Raw genomic sequence first — 21,414 nt, 5'->3', positions numbered from 1 at the left:
CCATTCTGAATTAATTATGACTCTGTTTTGCTCACAAATCTATAACGGTTCTCCAGTTTTGCTGGAATCAAGTCTAAATGGAGATGGTGATATCAGAACCCTTTAAAACAGTGCTGGCTTAAGTCCACCCTCTCTCCCTTATTGCTTCTGCCAGTCAAGGTGACTTTGCTGTTTTCTTCCTGTGCTTACTTGCCTCCAAGCCCTTGGTCTTAAACTGGCTTTTCCTTCTCTATGCCATGAAACTTTTCAAGCCCACCTAAGCTACATTTTTCATGTATCTCTTCCACATCCGGCTATCAGACTCCATCTCTCATCTCTGTTTTCAGATTCAGTTATTTGTGTCTCTCTTGGGCCTTTGTCAGATGAAGTCACACACGTGTCTAATTCCCTTTGCTGAAGTTCCATGTGCTCTGGGATCTGCTTCAGTCCATATTTGTCTCCACAGAAAGTGTCAATAATCTGCTAAGTAATACTTACACAGTGGAATAGAATTTCTACCCATCATACCATAGTTGAAATTCTACCTAATCCCTCTCTCCTTGAGTATTAACCATTAAGAGTACTTATTTATTTGTCTGTTTGTTTATTTATTTATTTTAGCTTGGTTACACTCCTTTAATTGTGGCCTGTCACTATGGAAATGTGAAAATGGTCAACTTTCTTCTGAAGCAGGGTGCGAATGTCAACGCAAAAACCAAGGTAAAATATGTGTACTCATTTTTATTTTCTATAAGCAGAAAGCTTCTGCCTTGTGGACACTTCCCTAGCTCACCATAGCTACAAATGTACTTTTTTCTTTTTAGTTCTTCTGAAGTGATTTTGAATAAGCAATATAGTTTTGTACAATTGTTTGAGGCTTTTCATTCTCATAACCTTTGACAGCCAGGTAGGTTAGCTTCAGAACTACTTTTTTTGTAGACTTAAAGTAGCTCATATCCAGTTAACAATTTACTGCAGAATACAATAAAAGCCTGTTAGAACACTCTGATATTCTGGCTGATTCTTCATGTTGTTTCAAGGCCTTGGCCTGCCTTCCTGTCATCCCCTCTTTCCACATGAAGAAATGTAGACATGCAGCCTAGACCCTGAGCCTTTCATTTTTTTTCTTTCAATGTTTATTCATTTTTGGGACAGAGAGAGACAGAGCATGAACGGGGGAGGGGCAGCGAGAGAGGGAGACACAGAATCGGAAACAGGCTCCAGGCTCTGAGCCATCAGCCCAGAGCCCGACGCGGGGCTCGAACTCACGGACCGCGAGATCGTGACCTGGCTGAAGTCGGGCGCTTAACCGACTGCGCCACCCGGGTGCCCCGAGCCTTTCATTTTTAAAAAAAAATTTTAAACTAATATTTATTAAGTGCAACCTGTGAGTCACATATACATTATATATGACTTTATTTATATTAAATCATTTAATCCCTAAATAACCTCATAGTCAGATGCTAGTCCTATCTCCATTTTACACTGTGAATTTAAATAACTTATCGAAGGTCACAGAGTATATATTGGAAGAATTGGAATTCATACTCAGACAGTCTGCCTCAGGGCCAAAGCTCTCAAAGCTTTGGTATAATGATCTAACTTCTACATCGTTATAAGTCATTAATATCAACTCACTGTACCTAAAATTTTATCAGTCATCGTTCAGTCTCCTACCTGACATTTATTCCATGCTATGAAATCCTTCTCTTGAGTTCTCTCACCTAGTCATCCTTTTCCTTGTTTTCGAGTCTCTATATTGTGACCTGAACTAAGTTGCCAGACGACCACTTCATAACTTCCCTACAACTAAACTAGCTTATCAGTGCTTCACTTTCTCACAACAGTATTTTCCGATACTACGTCCTGTGAATAGCAATAGTGCTTCCCTTTTAAATGTGCGTGTACAACATTTTTATTAGCAGTACATACCTCTAAATCTCTGTGTTTTTATTGGTGACACATGATAAAAGGTTGGGTATGTTCTAACCACCTCTTCTTCACCTTTGAGGGAAGGACCTCACCCTCTAAATACAGAGGATATAGCTGAACACAGGACATTCAATATCATGTACTCTTTAAATCCATTGTATTTCACTTAAAAAATGTTTATTACCCTGTGATACCTTTCGCTTGTTTCTCCCAACTCCCCACCCCCTGCTTCTAGCAACCATTAATTTGTTCTCTGTATCTATGAGTTTGGATTTTGTTTTGTTTAGATTCCGCACAGAAGTGAAGTCATATGGTGTTTTCTTTCTCTAACTTATTTCACTTAGAATGTTGCCCTCCAGGTCCATCCATGTTGTCGCACATGACAAGATTTCATTCATTTTTATGGCTGAATGATTTACATTGTGTGTGTGTGTGTGCAATTGTATTTATTTGTTCATTCATCCATTGATGAGCACTTAGTTTGCTGCATATCTTAGCTATTATAAATAATGTTGCAATGAACATGGGGGGTGCAGGTATCTTTTTGAGTTCGTGTTTTAGTTTTCTTATAAATACCCAGAAGTGGAATTTCTGAACCATATGGTAGACCTATTTTTAATTTTTTGAGGAACCTCCATACTGTTTTCCATAGTGGTTGCATCAGTTGACATCCCCACCAATCCCACCAACTCTGTCACATTTGGACTATCACGTGGTAATGCTTAGTAAGGCAATGGTGTGTAAGGCCTGGGTTGCAAGTTCTCAAGGATAATGCAGAGCTGACCTGAGCCCAGATGTTTTTTCTAGTGGCAACTGAAAGGTCCTACTCAGCAAAACAAGGTTGGAGTATGACACCATACTTCCAAGCACTCAAATTGTTTCAAGGGAAAGAGAAGTGAATAATATAGCTACTGCTACGATGGCTAATATAACTTGCAGCTCCAGGTTCTTTGGTCCAAAGAAATATGTAATTACATGTTTGTTCATTTAAGTTTATATATCAGAAATTCTTTATTGCAGCTATGTGAGTGGGCTCGACTAAATTAGTGTGAGCGCATTCAAGAGTTTTCAAAGTCATCGTTCAAAGATGCTAATAATTAGAAACGTAAGTTTTGGAAGTTAGTCTTTTTATATCCTCTTAGAAGCAGAAGCACAATCATGTCTGTACATAAGCATATTTACAAATGAAAAATAGTTGTTTTTAAAATCATAACTACTACTATTGATATTTAAGATTCAAAACTTCTCATGTGACTCTGGGAGGAACAGCTGCTGCCTAGATTCTGAGCAGTTCTGGACTTTTCATGAAATTGTACTTAGAGATCATGTAAAAGGTTGAAGATGAATTCTTCGGTATTAGCACCCAACCCCATTTCTGCTGAGTCAGATCACACTTAAGCATACAGGAAAGACATTTTTTTTTTAATGTTTACTCATTTTTGAGAGAGAGAGAGCATGAGTGCAGGAGGAGCAGGGAGAGACGGGGACAGAGGCTCCAAAGTCGGCTCTGCACAGACAGCAGCAAGCCCGATGCTCAAACTAAAGATGAGCTGAAGTCGGACACTCAACTGACTGAGCCACCCAGGAGCCCCCAGGACAGACATTCTTATTGGAATCCAAGTCTTCTGAGAGGAATAATGGTAGCTCTGCAATGAGACCTTGGTGGAACTTGAAAACAGTTACTGTAGACTTTTGTTAAGTGTGTCAATGTTGAAATAATATTTACAAGCCAGATATATTGTCTAGATAACGTCATTTACCCGCTTGGGGTTTGATATACAATCACATAGACATTTGGTTGAGAGAAAAATCTCATTTAAAATTTTCAAGTTTTTAAAAATTGAACTGTGTAGATTTGACTTGCTTCTGGAAGAAAATATTTCTTTTAATATGTCTTCAGAGGAGTGGACAGATACATAAATCAAAAGATGTTCTTTTAATAAACACTTCAGAATTTTTTTCACATCAAATGGAATTTTTGGAAAAGGATTTATGTTTTCTGCCTCACATCTCATGTAACTATGGTTACTAAAAATTTGTTTTGTTGCTGTGAAAATGTAAACATATGTACTGCCTTTCCCCTCAAACATTCATGATTTGGTATAAGAACTTAGAAAAGTGAACTTGTTTTGTGGGACTATTAGTTGCTTAAAATTAAAATGAAACGCTATAACATCAGCTTGAGGTAACCCAGATTTGGTTAATTATATGATCAATTTGCGAAAAGGGTTTAGAACTTCAGCATGTAAAAGAAAATTTTCTTTGTGAAATATAATGCAAAGATCATAGAATTCTTCAATGAGAAAGAAAAAAAATACCAAAATAATGTTTCTTAGCGTATATAACTTTAGATAAATCAAAGTTACACAGACAACACATCTGATCCTTCACCAGACTTGAAATCTTGGCCATTCCCATTTTGCAAATGAGACAATGAAGGGTTAGAGGGGTTTTGGGATATGCTAAAAGTTGGTAGAACTGGGTCAAGAGCTCCTAGCAGAATGGGCCTAAGACCATGGGTAAGCTGTAACCAAATGTTCATGTAAAAGTTTTTGAGTTCCTCCAGACTTCCCTGGCAAATATACTCATGCACCAGAAGCTTCAGGTAAAGGTTAAATTAAGTCAGGCCCGGGAGACATTTTCCTGGCTATGATGTCCATTGACAACTTGAAAAATGTGAGCTCTTGGGGGCAAGAATGTTACTCTGACATTATTAATTTATGGAAGCACAGTGTCTCTTATTTAGCACATAACATGTGGTTAGTAAATGCTTGTTGAACTTGGTTGATACTGAAGAGGTGAACTAAATTTGGTTGATGGAACATTTGTAAACACAATGGAAAGGAAGAATTTTTGGGAAAAAAATATCACTACTTTATGCTCCTCAGATGTCCATGAATTACTTTATTTGAGAGCAGAGTCCCTGCAATAGCAGGTTTCTCAGAGTCCCTGTAATCGGTTTATATTTCCAGGTTGCCTGGGGTGATTCCATTGCAGGGATGAATACCAAACATGGCAGGGCTGATGATGTTCTAGACTGAAAGACTCTGAGACTGATAGACTCACACACATGTGGGGACATCCCCATGGACAAAAGAGTCACAGCAAAAGCATAGAAGGAATCATGTGGCACCTTGTGCGTGCAGACACTTCATGTAGATAGGAGTAGTATTGGTCACGAGGCAGCAGTGACACTAGATAAAGGGATATATATTCCTACAAGTTCATGGTATGAATGGACTACTCAGAACTTAGAACCCAGACAATGGGGTCTCAAATATATAGATGAAATTTTATCAGGATGAGGCAGGGAGATAATAAAAAAGTAGTCTGATAGCCATTGGCCATTGTGATCTATACAGGTTCTGAACCTAGAATGATCACAAAGAAATTATTTAACTGTTGTTTTCCATTTAATCACCTCTGACACAGGAAGAAAAATATTCATTTATTCAATCATCTATTCACTCAGTCACTCATTATTTATGGGACACCAACTATGTACCAAGCACCTTCATTTTTAGGATGATAACAAAGATTAAAAGACAAATATAAGGTCTGGTATCTGGCACAAAGTGAATGTTCAATGAATAATAGATAGTAATGCTTTGTTGTGCCTCCAAGGATTCTGGCGCCCTTTGTTTAATTAACATGAATATGCAACCAACCTGTGTCCTACCTGCCACCCACTGGAGTTCTGAGCAAGACTGGCTTCCCACTAACCTCACCAGCAGCTCCTCACAAATCACGGATTACAGGCTTTCACCTATGAGGAAGTTCAGACTAGGATATTAAGAAGAACCTAATTCTTAAAGTCATTTTTTGTTGAAAGTGGGCCACTCAGCTTTCAACGAAATGTTCCATTCTCTAAGTGTGCTCTTCTTGGACCAAAGCTGCTCTCTGAAAGGAATGGAAGATTTCGATTTCCTTTCATTGGTTTAGAACCCCTAACGCTGGCCCAAAGATTATTAGAAAAGTCCTAACAAACAAGCAGTGGCTTGTGAAAATATCCTGTGCATCTTTCCGTTAAAAAGATTTTGAGATTTTACTCTTTCTTTTTCCCCGGGGAAGAAATCATTGTGATAATGCCCTTCTGTGATTAGAAATCTCTCAGCATACCCATTTTTAATGCTAATTAGTTAACATATAATAATAGCTATAATCTGGAGTTTGTTAGTCTATTTCATCAGCTAGTCTTTTCTCTTCGTTTAGCAGACCATAAGGTGAGAGGGAGTATTTGCTGGTGAGAAATGGGGTGGTGGTGATACTGCGCTCCAAATAAAAGGCATCCTTGATGGATTTGCTGTAAATAAGACTAAGAGACTCAAAATGAAGGCTAACCTAGTTTTCCTTCTCCCGCTGCAAATCTATGGTCGGGCCGTCGTCGCCACCGTCACCCACAGAACGGCTACACGCCTTTGCACCAGGCCGCCCAGCAGGGCCACACGCACATCATCAACGTCCTGCTGCAGCACGGGGCCAAGCCCAACGCCACGACCGCGGTAAGGCAGGCGCCGGCTGCCCCTCACCACGCTGCTGCTTCCTCCTCCTCTGCCGCCCTGGCGGCCCCTTGTCTGAGCTGAGTTCAGACACATCCCCCTTCGATAAACCCCCGCACTCTGGAAAGCCCGGGATTTCTGGAAAGCCTTTCCAGAAATCAGCGTGACTTCTCCGGTAGTGCTTCCCGGGGAGGGCGAGCCGTGGGCCCGACTCGGGCCGTCTCTCTCTCTCGGGGGAGTGGGGCCCCGCGTCTAGGCTGCTGGAACGTGCTCTGCTTACAGCTGGCGCTCAGATGTGAGCGCGAGTCCGCCCCTCCCGCCCGGCCTTCTTAAGGGAGCACAGTTTGCGAGGCTGCTGGCTTAGACAAAGCTCTTCGGGACGTGGAGCCATTGAAATGTAAACTAAGCGGTGCAATTAAACAAACCGGGATCCCCAGTGGCCTGGGCTGGAGCCTGAGTTGCTGGCTCGCGCTCTTTTGCTGCACCGTGAGCTCTGTGCACAGCTGTAGCTAAATATGTTACTGAGTTCCCTGTGGTAACATCTTACCTGCAGCAGATGGCCTGACCTCTGATGAGGAGTAAGAATATTTGATACTTGCTAATAATTTTTGGAGGCATCATTCTCCGTTCAAGAGGTACTTTCCTAAACACAGTGCAATATCTGTTGGGATGTTTGACAACCTTAGGGTTAAAGCGTCAAGTGCTTCTTATTAGAAGAGCAGGCAGATGCAGCTTGTTGTGTTACCATGGTGACCTGGGCTATAGTCTAAAGAAGTTACAAAGAGATTCAGCTGTAATGGTAAAAACTAGTGATTTTCCTAAGCTGTGCCTTGTTTTGGAAGGAAATGCTGGCTCATGCGGAGCAGCCGGTGAGCTCATTGGCTCAGGGTGCAGTCCTCCCTCTCAGTTCTCACTCTTTCTCTCTTTCACTGTCTCCAGAATGGCAATACTGCCTTGGCGATTGCTAAGCGTCTGGGCTACATCTCCGTGGTCGACACCCTGAAGGTTGTAACGGAGGAGGTCACCACCACCACCACGGTGAGTAAAAGGAACTGATGGGCTTTGGCTCCATTGTGTTGGTTTTCAAGCCACACACTTTTCACGTATAAAACGCGTTGAGCTTTTGGTTTTTGAACTTCTTTTGGTGACTATATTGTAGAACATAGAAGTATGCAGATGTAATAAATACATTTACACAATGGATACAGGGGTTTTAGCTTCCTCTAGTTAACATCAACCCATATAAAATGTAAACATAATTTTATTATATTTAGTTCTCCCCACCCCCCCACCCCCCACCGCCCCGGACTGACTTCTTTGTCGTTTGCTGCTCTGCCCTTTCACTGTAGTTGGGTGTGACACCTACTGCGGGCACAGTTGTAGGACACTCCACAGCAAACTTCTGATCTTAGCCATGAGGTCACTCCAGCCTCTGGAAAGACCCTCAACCTCCAGATGCTGGGCTCATGACTGGATCAAATGCATTCCTGTGAGAACAGTTCATCCTCACTTTCTTATTTCTGATTATTCCTTTACTGAAAAAGAAAATTGATTGTACTTAGTAGGTAAACTATATCTGTATCATGACAGAGTATATATATGCTTAATTTTTTTTTATTGCTTTGAATATGATTGCTGATTCTTTAGGAGAAGCGGTGATAATCACTGCCGTTTGCCAGAGAAACTCTAGGAGAGTGAAGGCTATGGTAATAGTGAGTTGTAAGGCTCTCTTACTATTCAGTTGGAGCAAAGCTTAAAGGAGGCCTCGGAAGAGGGAGCCTCACAGCCGAAAGTGGAAGTGCTATTTTCTTTGAACTTACTTCGTAACGTTTTTTTCTTAAGCGTGAACTCTAAGAACAACAGCTCTTTAATTTCTCTTTTTAAAATAGAAAAATAGAGCGACAGTAGAACATTAGATGTTCTTTAGAGACAATAAGATCATAAATCAACACAAAAAAAGTCTGGATGGGGTTCTAGTAAATGTCTTAAGCGAGCAATGATGCATATAGTTTTAGAACACTTGTTTATTTTGATAGATATGTGGAAAAAGAAAGGAATTTTATTCTTCAGACTGACACCAAGCCCCTGTCAACATTGAGGTAGATGGAATACAGTTGGTTTGATGTGAAATTTTAAATGGAGTGGAGTATGATTTATTAATGAACTGCAAGACACAGCCTGAATTTAGATGGGGGAGAATAGTACTGCTTGTTTTCTCAAGCAGAATCTTAAAACCTTCAGCTAGTGCACCACAATATTTTGTTTAAAGATTTAAGGTATAGCTTCAATAAATTATATAGGAGAAAAAACAAGTCTTGTCACTGCCTGTCACTATACTTCTCAATTGTTATGTGTGGCTGAATCTTAATGGCTTTTTCTTACTAGATGATTAATAGAAGAGGAAAATCTTCATATTAGGAACCTATAATATGTGTCTTTATTTGGAAACTTTGAAACAATGTATAAATCACAGATAAGTAAAGGCTTTAGTGGCAAGATTTAGTGGCCAAGCACATCAGTTCTTAGAAGTCAACTTTATTAGCTTTTCCATGCTCTGGTTATCACGTACATACATTTTTATCAAGTGACCACTAGATGGCAAGCTTGCTTTTTTTTTTTTTTTTTCCTATTTGATCTGCTTTTCCATTCATTTCTTTAAATAACTCATTTTTTCAATATTTATTAGATAAAAAATATGCCCTGGGGTCTGTGCTGAGTACTGAAGAGTCATTAGCGGTGAAAACATTACCACCACCAACCCCCTCCCCTTCCCAACCAGCAGCTTACAGTTTAATGGGAGTGGAGAATGAGGCATGTTTTGTAAGAGTATAAATTCTTCCTTAACATCAACAGAACTATGGGACTTATGTGTCTGGTTTCAAAGGGATTCTAGGCTCATAAATATTACTTAGAGTGAATGATTTTAACTGTATAGTTCTATATTTGAAAACAGGAGCAATTAGCTTGCTAAATGCTATCACTAAACAAGTTCAGATACCTTTAAGAAATTAGACATGTGGTCATATCTCTACCACATGTAGCTCTAGTGGAATACGAAAACTACTCTTAGAGCTGTGAGCTTTTTATCTTTTCTGGTAACTATGATTCTTTACACTGCCTAGCTGAGCATTTCCTCAATAACAACCACTATACTTAGAAATCAAGTTTCTAGGTAAAAAGCCAACAAACAAATGTAAAACATAATAGCATGTTTGTTTTTAGTTGGGATGAGAAGTCATTGCCTACATTAACTAAACAAGTACCCCCTTTATCTAAATGGCTAATTTTATTGGTAACATGTTTTGATGCTGCCCTATTTTTGCTTTCTGCCTCTCAGTATTGAATTCTTCTCTCAGAATTGTGAGTTTTATTGTTTCGTGAAATGGAATTTGGGATTAAGGATTGAAAATACGAACTTATTCCTGTTTATTATGTGGGCCTTCTTACTTTGCACTTCCTCTCTTTAGGAAGAGATTTTCATTCATACTTTTTTCACATATTGTTATGTGAAGCATGTTATCACATGTTAACATAATTTTAATGATATTAAAAATTAATATTTAGCGATTACAGATATGGCAGGCATTGAGGGTAGATCTAGGATTCAAATTTAGGTTGTCAGATTCTGAAGACCATGTTCTTAATCACTCTGACGTAACTGATCTTGACTTTACTAAAAGTAGCTTAACATGAATTTTGTGAAAGAAGTATTTTAATCTAGGGGTGCCTGGGTGGCTCGGTCAGTGAAGCATCCGACTTCAGTTCAGGTCATGATCTCCCGGTTTGTGAGTTCGAGCCTCGTGTCGGGCTCTGTGCTGACAGCTCGGAGCCTGGAGCCTGCTTTCGGATTTTGTGTCTCCCTCTCTGTCTGACTTTCCCCTGCTCACGCTGTGTCTCTCACTCCTTCAAAAATAAACAAACATTAAAATTTTCTTTTAAAAGAAGTGTTTTCACCTTATTTTCTATTAAAAACAACCCATTTAAATAGTGTTCTTTGTTGATTTTCCTGGAGGTATCATATTCAATATTATTTTCTAAAGTCTGCAGATTCACGAAGGACAATTTGGAACTACTCACTGGTGAATAGGCAAATAGCAGAGACCATTTAATAATTATGTAAAATTAATAAAATTAAATTTAATGTTACCACCATTTAAGTGTAACAGTTGAATTACAGCTACACAACAAATGTACAAATTTCACATAAGTAGATTCATACGATGTGCCATTTGAGCAGCCATGTGAGTTCTCTTCCATGAAAGAAAGTTTCCCATGCTAATCCTCCTTCCAGAGTTCTTTCCCCCAAAGTATGAATAAAGTCATTGTGTAGAGAGAAGAGTAAGGCGGCAGTCTGTAAGGGAGAAGCCACTGCTTCAGAAATTTCTGAGACATTCTGGAGTTGTGGTTTGTTTCCTTAACCTTTGCTTTTCTAACTTCACTTTGTAAGACCCAGTGGGGGATATGAGGCAGTTTAGCCTTCTCCCAGGATTACAATCATTGTGTGTTTGCCAGAATGGACATCCAAGTGTGGGGGACACATTTCTGGCATCAGAAGCCGACAAGCTCAATTACCTAAAGCAGTTTGGAAGACTGAGCTATGACTCATCCCTCTACTTATTGATCAGCTGTCATTGATTATTTGTATTATTTACATAATTTCAGAAATGATCATGTTTTAAGTTGCATATAATCACTGTTGTGTAGACTAAAAATTACTGATTCAGCTACTAAAATAACAATGACATCATAAATTACTGAATAAGCTACTAAAATAAAAATGATACTATATTTACATTAGCATTTAAACATTGGGGAAATTTTTGACAAGAAATTAAGGAAATGTAAATATGCAGTGCCCTAAATCTTATCTAATGCTTTAAGTCATTTCAAACAGGAATCATAACAACAGCAATGCAATAAATCCATTTGAAGTTATCTGACACCTTTTGAGGTGGAGTTAAGATCTTCTTTTGAATACAGGTCCATTGACTAGAAGAAGGCTAAATGATCATTCTTGCGCAAAAAAAAATTATGACATACTATGTTTTATTTGTGTATATATCCTATATCTATATCTTAATAGTATGTCTTGATATATCTTAATAGATAGTATCTATATCTTGATAACTATATCTTGATCTAAATACTATCAAGTATATTATCTTAAAGCAACGTATATTATCTTAAAGCTTAAACATTATCAAGTATATTATCTTAAAGCAATGTATACTTAAAGCAAAGTATATTATCATAAAGCAACACTATGCTGAGTGCAGAACCTTTTTAAACTTTTGACATACTTTTTTTTTTCCTTTCTAATCTTCTGTATAATTGTTTCAGCCACACCTGAGTAGCACTTATTTTTGGTGACTCACCTATGTTGAGATTTCCAAACCATTTTCATTAGTTTTTATAGAAAAATATTATTTACATACTATTTAAATTATTACAGACATTCTGTTAACATGTACAATTGGTATAAATAGGTTTGGGAACAAAACCAAATTTAGCCCGTAGCTCCACTGATGGGAGCCATTGTGTGTGGGCATTAGAAGGTGGCATACTAGCCAAGACCACTCATCGTGCTGTGGTGACTTGGTGAGTATGTGATACAAAGGAAATGGTCGACAAGGGATGTGGGCTAAGTAGAGGTCAGTGAAACACACTTTCTTTTGCTTAAAAGAAACCAGATATTATCTATTCACAAAACAGCATGTTAAGGACGCCTGTTTTATTTTTTACATCTTTCTCACATCATAGTGCATATTAAAAACTCATTGGTAAGCCTTCCATCTATCATATCCTGTTTATATTGCCATGTTATCTCATTTAATTACATAGGATTAAATTTGTGCCTTGTGCACCATTTTAACTTTGGAGTGGTTTCTAATCTTGACTACAGAATCTTAGATTCTATAGCAGGAGGAGAAGCCCGTGATCATTTAATTATATCCTTGTTTTCTATGTACTATTCAGATGCATTTGTATGAAACCATATATTTATGTTTTGATAATCAAGGTTTCAAAGGACACTTCTTTTTAAAGGGAAATATGTATTCATTTCTTATAATATTACTCATAAGTAGGAGGGCTTTTTTGTGCATTTGACATGTATTTATTGATGGCCTTCTAAAGGTCAAGCACTACATCACGAACAAATGCATACTATATTGACTACATTGCATGTGGAGGGCATTTTTACTATATTTACAGAAAAATATCTATGACCAATTGATCACTGTGTGTTAATTTTTGATTGCCACCTATATTGGCTGATAATAACTTTGATAGTATTCAATGACCAAACTAAAGCAAAGCTATTTCCACTCTTAGAAATTCAAAGAAAATATGGTCCTATTATCAGTGTCTGAAGATACAAACTAAGAATATTGGGCAAGTTAACTTCATCATTTAAAAAATATTTCTGTCACTTATTTTCAAATACAGAAGCATCCTCTTGTGGAACATGACCTCTGAAGGGCAAATACTCTAGAACATTTCTGCAAAATAAACTTTCTGGTGTAGTCTAGTATAGTAGATATCCCTTCACATTTTTAAATTATTTACACTGAGAATCTTATTTAAAAATTATTAGAATATCATAGTTTAATAGGATGTCACTGTCCCTTTCCTCTATTTTAAATGCAAATCACTTTTTGCAATTTATACCCTTCTCCAAATGGGTTCCATTTTGAGCTCACAATAGACCCATCTGAACAGCTTTTTAAACATACCCATAGTTGGGGCACTTGGATGGTTTAGTCAGTTGAGCTCCGACTCTTGAGTTAAACTCACGATCTCACGGTTTGTGAGATAGAGCCCCTCTGTCAGGCTCTGTACCATGATTGCAAAGCCTGCTTGGGATCCTCTCTCTCTCTCTCTCTCTTGTCTCTCTCTCTCTCTCTCTCTCTTCCCCAACCCTGCTCAATTGCATGCTCTCTCTCTCTCTCTCCCTCTCAATTTCCCTCAAAATAAATAAACTTAATAATAAAAATAAAAATACTCATAGCTGGGCCCTCAGGCGTTCTTATTTAATTGTTCTGTAATGGGATCCAAGTGACAGTGCTTTAAAATTTTCTGATTTTAATTAGCAGCTAGAGTTGAAAACCTTTGATATAAAACATAGGTTTTAATCTATTCATGTTAAATTTATAAACTAATATAGAAATAAGTAAATGATAGTCCTCTTAAGTTTGTTCATTTAACAAATATTTGTTGACCACCTGTTATTATCCAGAATTTTGAATGGGTGCTTTTGTTTTTCCTAAAGTTTAGTTTGTTTTTGGTGAATAAGACATTATGGAATTCTTTAAACACCATCTGCAACATGCAGGAAAGCTGAATTTAGTAGTTTAATCTTCAACTGTGGCTTCATTGGGATGACGCGAGACTGACTTCTCAGTTTCTTCCCATTCTTTAACTGTTTTGTCACCCAAAAGAAAGTCTATTCAGTGGTTATGTGGATTTAAAATATATTTGCATAATTGTGTATCATTGGTTTATTCAGTGTATATTTGAGAAGCACTTAACTATGTTTCAGGTTCTGTGGAAACAGTCATATCATTAACGACCCACAGTCTTCTGTGGGAGCAGATAAAGGCACATACAGCTGTGTATGATGTAGTTGTAACAGTACATAACAGCAGATAGTCACAGTTAAAAAAAAATTCATCAGGGAGGATTGGGGAATGTTTCTCCATGGAAGTTACTTCTAATATGAGCCCAAGAAAAGAGGGAGAAGAATGTTTCTGGTAGAGGAAAGAATACATGGAAAAACTTAGAGGTATAAGAGAACGTTACCTGTGAACGTGACTGTAACATGGAGTGAGAGATGAGGCCTCCCTGCCTCTCCTTTCTACAATACCTGGCTCTTCTGAGCCACTTTGTCTTGCTTTTTCTCGGAGGAGATACAGGACCACTGAAAGGGCAGGTAGTATCGCATTGTGATTTCATCAGTCCCTCTAGACACACAGATATACATGTATATGTGAATATATTTTCAAATAGTTGACTTACCCTGTAAACATATTTGAAGTTCTCTACTGCTTTGGGAAAAGAACTGGTGATAGGGTCATTGTAGCCATTAAAACAAGTCTGTTCTTTATGTAGCACAGTTTAAAATCCTGAGACAAGCTGTTTATTATTGTATTTTAGTGGCTTTAATTAAAAATTTGACTTAGGTAGAGTTCCTGTTAAAATGCCAGTCGATGCACTTAATACATTTTCAATGCAGACACTAGAGATATGAGCTTGAGACTTGACTGTCTTTAGGTGATATTTCAAGTAGTGAGATTGGATTTTTGTCTTTTTTCTTTTAATATGTAATATCCTTGATGTCTGAAACAGTGCCTGGTATGCAGTAGGCATTCTAAATGTTTCTTGAGTGCCTTGAATGACTAAAAACTTCAGAGCCTCTTCAGTTTTAGGATGAATTTAATATTGAATTACAGTTATAATAATGATGTTATGCCTGCAGATATTTGAGTGCTAACATGTTCCAAGCACTGTTCTTAGAACTCTTATTTATATTATTTCACTTAATCTTCATAACAGTTTTACGAACTAGTATTATTATCCCTGTTTTACACATGAGAAAATTGAGGCACAGAGATATCAGGGAAATTGTGCCTCATAGCTAATAAATGATGAAATTAGAATTTGAACCCAGGTAGCCAGTCTTCAGAACCTGGTCTCTTAACCTTCCATTGCCTATCAGGAATGGAAGGCAGTGGCCTTGACAGCTCTGGAGTGCTTTGGTGGAAGGCATATAAGCGACAAACCAGAACCGTAGACCCATGGACCCTCTGGTCCCAGAAGACATGCGTCACATTTTCTGCCCAGTTTGTCTTTCACCTTGTTTACAACTTCTTTTCCGATGGCTTTGTTTTTAACAAATTACATATGTTCATTGCTTCTTTTTAAAGCTTTTCTGGAGACATCACTCAGTTTGTTTTAGGGAAGCCCTGAAAACGTTAATCTGCTTTCTCAATATGACTAATTATTAATGCCATTGCTAAAGAATTTATTTTCAAAAAGGTACTCAAAATAATGAACTTCCTCTTGTACAACTTCACTGGAGTCAATGATCATATATCTTCAGAAAGAACAAAGGAATTTTCATGAAAGAGAATAAGAAAAGAAGCTTCCAAACATGCATGTGGGAAGATGAAATGCCCAGGGACGGGTGGCTTGCTGAGGCTGTCCATGTGACCTCCTCTGTGATTCTTTTGCTCTTGTGTTAGAATTTAACTTGCATATTAATGATTTTTTTCCTTTGCAGACCATTACGGAAAAACACAAGCTAAATGTTCCTGAGACGATGACTGAGGTTCTTGATGTTTCTGATGAAGAGGGTAAGAATTTTATTCAGTTTCTGTGACATCCGTCACTCTCTTACACAAAGACAAGCAAGCCATCCTTTTTCTCAGGGACTAAGCTGGTGCAGTGAGTATGAGTGACAGCATCTTAACATTTAAAATCACTTTTTCACCCTTGTTTCAGAACATACACTTTTGCCATTTGGGGCAGAGAGGATAGCAATTAGTCTGTTTTTTCAATGGGTATTATCTTTAATGTGTTACTAAATGACAGGACTGGAAAAGTGGAAAGGCACTGGAAATTGGCCAACTGTGGAAAAAAAATCTGCCTGATAATACAAATTATTATTAATGTATGTTTTAATTATGTTAAAATACACTTTCAAAATTACTCTTAAAGCCCTTAAAAGTATACTTTCTCAATGGTATCTCGAGCAATCTCTGTTTCTGATTGGTTCCAATGAACAGAATATATTTTAAGTCCAGAGGAAAGGAGGCTTAGATAAGGTTAAAATTAGTAAGTCATACTAATTCAACATAAGAATTTGATTAAGTCATCACATATGTCCTGTATAGTCTTAGAGTTGATAAAAAGTGTCTAAGGCAGTGGATTTCAAAGTGTGAGAGACTAGGGCTCTAAAAGGAGCACCAGGGTCTGCCTGGCGGGAGGATGGGGTATTGGAATGTAATACCCAATGGGGTAGGGAGTGTGTTGCTCCCTACCTCCACTTCAGTTAGAGCAGCTGACTTTCCTTGAACAAAAATATCGCTGCCAAAAAATCATGCATGCAGCTAATGAGGTACGTAATGAAGCATGTAACCAAATTTCAATAGTACAGCTTTTGGTCAAATGTATATGTTTGAAAAATTATTGCCATAGATCGTAGTACTAGTGTCAATAATAACTGCTTTTACTAAGAAATATTAGAAGCAGATTTTTAGGTTCCTCAAGATAGAACCATAAAGTAAAACTTCACTTGAGATGTTATTTGGAACCAATTTGTTCACCTACTGGTAACAGGCACCGACGTATCTCAGCTTTTGTAAGAACTTACGACAAGAATGAGCACGTTTGGTCACTGTATTAGTATAAATAAATAATGGCCAAAGGTTGTAGTTCCAAGTATTATAATAATGTTGTGTTCCTTCCTAACACTTGCCAGCTAATTTTCAGCATCCATATATGCGCATCATATTTTGTTTTCTGGGGTCATCTTTCTTAACAGCTTTTAAACAGTTCGGTGACAACTTTATTGATGGGGAAGCGCTTAGTGATTCAGGTATCTTTAGAGGAAGGGATTGGAGTGAAAGCTTTTTTTTTGCTTTTAATTTTTCTTAACTGGAGAGAAGCAACTCGCCTGCTATTTAAATCTGGGTGCCTAATACTAATCTGTTTCTTTTGAAATAGCATGTCTAATATGGATGGAGTTGTGTGTGTATGCATGTGAGTGTGTGGATTTTATTAACTTGGAATCTTAAAGCCATAACCTGCTTTTACTACTAATGAGTTTGCTACCTATTATTAGAATTGAATTGTTGAGACCTATTAGTAGAATTAAATTACCTAATGAGCATTATATATAAATATTTTTCCGTAACTAGGTCTCTTGTTAGAATACAAATTCAGAGAAAAAAAATAATTCTTTGATAAGTTGACATTTAACTAGCATGAAACTGTTAAAACTAAGACGACTTGACTGATTGTATTTCATATCCTTCTTGGATGGAGATAAGTTTTAGATATGGCTAAAAATATATGAAATGGATAGCTATTATGTGATTTATTAAGGTAGCTAGGAATAAAGAAAAAGTAACTCTTAAAATGATTTAGGGCAGCTTTGGCATATAGGGAAAAATGAATAAAATAAAATATTCTATCCACTGAGAAAGATTCAAGGTACATTTGGCACCACTTTAAGCAAATCTGCTACATGAAAATCTGAATTTATAGATCAAATAAATTAGTGATTTTTTTTTTTAATTTTTTTTTTCAACATTTATTTATTTTTGGGACAGAGAGAGACAGAGCATGAACGGGGGAGGGGCAGAGAGAGAGGGAGACACAGAATCAGAAACAGGCTCCAGGCTCTGAGCCATCAGCCCAGAGCCCGACGCGGGGCTCGAACTCACGGACCACGAGATCGTGACCTGGCTGAAGTCGGACGCTTAACCGACTGCGCCACCCAGGCGCCCCAATTAGTGATTATTTAATTTCCTTATTTCCTACATAATTATTAAATAATTCTGATAGCTAATGCATTCAGAGTACTTAGTGGGTTTATAGAAATTCCATTTATGTGAAACAGCTTCTTGGAGCTGCTCATTGCATAATGTAAGATGTATAACATCTCGTGTACTTTTGTTAAAACATTTATAGATTAAGAGTATTAGTGATAAAAGTCTTGATTTGAGAGAAATATTGGCTAATGATCAAGAATATCTTTTACAGTGAGAGAAGAAGCTTTCTTTTTTTTAGACATAGCCAAACACTTAGTAACATTTTTTTCCGAGAAAGAAATTCAAGTTGAATAATTTTTATGTGTAGGATATACAGTATTTGAGTATTGTGAGGTAACTTTTAGTGCAAAGAATTAGTATAAAGAAACTTGGCTGGTTGACATTGCCAACCCTTTAATGTTTTACGTGCTTAAAATGTTTTTGTGGAACCTATTATCCATATGGACGAGGTGCAGCCACGTGTGTTTTGAAGGTATTAGTCAATTCCTGCCTTTTTAAAAAATCTGCTTTGGTAGTAGTATGTGTTTCAAAATTCAAAAGGATATTTAAGCCAAGTATAGATGTCCTTTCAAGCTAACTTGTTATAGTAATCAGGATATCCACTTATGAATCCAGTCCACAGATAGTAAAAGTGATGTTATCGTCTATAAAGTTCTATCACTGTACCACGGGGGAATCAAAGGTGGGCATAGGGCATGCCGTTAGAAACATATATGGAGAGATAATGTAGAAGTTAAATGAAGTGTAACTGCAGGCACTATCCCATCACTGTTCATATCTGCCCTGGAAGGTCAGGAGGAGAGACCTGGCACAGTGCCGTGGACTTGCTGAAATGGAGAGATCAATAGGAAGGTGACACAGATTTTAGAGAGTAGAGAAGGAGTGTGGAAGTATGGAAGGTCCTGAGATAGGAAAGTGCAAGAGAGAGACACAGAGTGGCAAAATAATCCAGTCATTCGGTTTGGCTAATGCATTAAAACATATCGGGCTTCGCTGTGGAATGGTTGAATTATTAACTGAAAAGTCTGGGAAATTAGGACATATTAAAAATTTTGATTAATGAGTGAAACATATCTAATTTTTACAAAGATTAAGCCAGCCATGATACACTAAACGAGTGTATTAGGAAGAAATTGGAAGGAAGGAGATATTTGATGGAAGAGAAAATATTTGCTAAGCATCTACAATGCTAGGTGCATTATCTCATTTAATCCCCATGGCATCCACATGAGATAGGCTATGGATTTCCCCTCATTGTTTTTCAGGTGAGGAAGGGCTCACCTGAACATGAGAGGACTAAGACTTAAACACATTAAGTAGTTTGCTCAACAGCACACAGCCATTAAGTGCTGGATGAAGAATGTAAGCCCAGTATGAAAGCTGCTATAATAGCTCAGTCATATTATAAATAAGTCCTGGTGGAGCAACATGGCAGGCAAGTGGGAGGAAAAGGTGGAAATGGGAATTCAGTCCGAGAGTATCGTACTGTGCAGACGAAAACAGAGCTGTAAGAGTAATCCTCTACGTCTTCATAGGATCATGAGCTGATCCCCGCCTTTGCTGACTCAGCTCCACAGCAGTAAGTTATATAGTGGGGCTCAGGGGTCATAACACTTATGTAACTAAAATACCTGTAGAAACATGACTCCCGTCCCACATACTCAAACTATTGTTTCCTTTTTTTTTTTTTTAAGTAAAAAAAATTTTTTCCCCGTATATTCCTGTGTTTGGATGGTTTGTACAAACTTCTCCCCTGGCTCTCTGGAATGATGTGTACTAATAATAATCAAGAGAACTCCAGAAGGGCAGTGTTATGATGCAGTGTAGAGGCATCAGCTATTATCTCCATTGGACACACTTCTGCTGTGAACACTTGACACTTTGTGAGGCTGTTCACTTCTTCCTTGTATTACATGACAGATTCTGCATCCAGCTATTCCCTTCACCTTTGCATAAATAAGAGTAGACTTAGTCTTCCCGAATGTTAACAAAACTTGTGTACTTTTTTTTTCTGGAAAGAATTTAGGCTTATAGCCAAACCAGACAAAGCCTGTGTTTCGGTACACCAATTCTTAGAATTGATCTTACAATCTTTTCCCCCAGAAATAAACAAAGGGGCACCCAACTTAGTTGGACTTATAAAAGCACTCCTATGTAAAAATGTACCAATCATACAAGAGAGGGGGAAATAGGAGGAACAAATGAATCCTACAAGGCTTATAACAAAATGTCTGAGCTTCTTGATTTTATCACTATGTTCAGACACTCTCTTTCTGGACTGTTCGCCATTGCTCACCAACATGAACGTGTACTATTGCCAAGTTATTTCACATAGTATTCTCTAAATAAGTAATGATTATTACTCTTTCATATTGTTTTTACTGCCCTCCATGACCCCTTACACATGAGCCTCTCTCCTGAAGTACTGACAATCTCTGCCCATGAAAACTGAGCCCGAACAAATAATCAGCTTCAATTCTTTCTTCAGTGAGTGCTTCACCAGCTTTACTGAATTTCCGAGGAATAGCACAAGAAATTACTACAAACTTAGTGGCTCAAACCTATTCTCTCACAGTTCTGGGAGTGAAAAGTCTATGGTGGGACCATACTAACCTCTGATGGCTCTAGGGAAGAGTCTTTCTTGTCTCCTCCAGCTTCTAGTAGCTGTCAGTGATTCTTGGTGTTCATCCCTTGGTTTTTAGACACATTGCTTCAACCTTCACATGGCATGCCTTCACATGGCATTCTCCTCTGTGTCTCTTTCTCTGTCTCTTATATGAATGTTCACATTGGATTTATCCAGTATTATCTCATCCCGGTCCTTAACTTAGTTATGTCTGTAAAGGACATATCTCCAAATAATGCCACATCCTCAGGTTCCAAATGGACATGAAATTTTAGGGAGAAGACTACTGAACCTACCACATCATCCTAAAGTGATCTCTCTCTCTTCTGACCTTTTGGGCTTCTTTTTTTTTTTCTTTTAGAGAAAGAGAGGGAGAGGGGCAGATGGGGAGAGAGAGAGAACCTTAAGCAGGCTCCATGCTCAGTGTGGGCCTCGATGCAGGGCTCGATCCCATGGGATCATGACCTGAGCTGCAATCAAGAGTCAGATGCTCAACCAACCGAGCCACCCAGGCACCCCTGACCTTTTTAGTTCTTAAAGTTGACAAACATCATGCATTTTGTGTTTGACTATATTGTTATTTATCTGTTGTTACATCTTGCTTTGTGAGGGAACACTTTGAAGAGGAAAATCTATGTAAGGGCTGGAGGTGGGGTGGAGACCACTTTAACAAACATAATTTTAAAAACTTTACTCATGTTTTCCTTAGAGCTATCAGATTTATGAATTTTTAAACAATAAAATTCTATTTCTTTATAATATTTTTGCATAAATGAAATTTAGCTCAATGTGTAATACGTTCACCATTTTGTATTAGTAGAAG

The 21,414-nt window shown here is 37.8% G+C and overlaps 1 protein-coding gene across 50 annotated transcripts in view; it reads left to right on the top strand.

Moving 5' to 3' along the window:
- The window catches only part of ANK2 (ankyrin 2), a 682,786-nt gene that overhangs the window by 589,113 nt on the left and 72,259 nt on the right, over window positions 1-21,414 (top strand). For 25 of the 50 annotated variants that reach the window (XM_045469598.1, XM_045469646.1, XM_045469626.1 and 22 more), the window contains 5 exons: window positions 601-699; window positions 6,315-6,413; window positions 7,350-7,448; window positions 15,691-15,763; window positions 16,954-17,007. In XM_045469598.1, the coding sequence (XP_045325554.1) occupies window positions 601-699; window positions 6,315-6,413; window positions 7,350-7,448; window positions 15,691-15,763; window positions 16,954-17,007 (424 nt within the window). The remainder of the gene's footprint in view (window positions 1-600; window positions 700-6,314; window positions 6,414-7,349; window positions 7,449-15,690; window positions 15,764-16,953; window positions 17,008-21,414) is intronic. The other 25 variants (XM_045469715.1, XM_045469929.1, XM_045469687.1 and 22 more) reach the window with 1 other exon arrangement.

The sequence above is a fragment of the Leopardus geoffroyi genome, chromosome B1 (assembly GCF_018350155.1).
Source record: "Leopardus geoffroyi isolate Oge1 chromosome B1, O.geoffroyi_Oge1_pat1.0, whole genome shotgun sequence".
In the NCBI taxonomy this organism is placed as follows: Eukaryota; Metazoa; Chordata; class Mammalia; order Carnivora; family Felidae; genus Leopardus; species Leopardus geoffroyi.
Note: the sequence above shows the minus strand (reverse complement) of the source record. Positions and strands in the feature narration are given on the sequence as shown.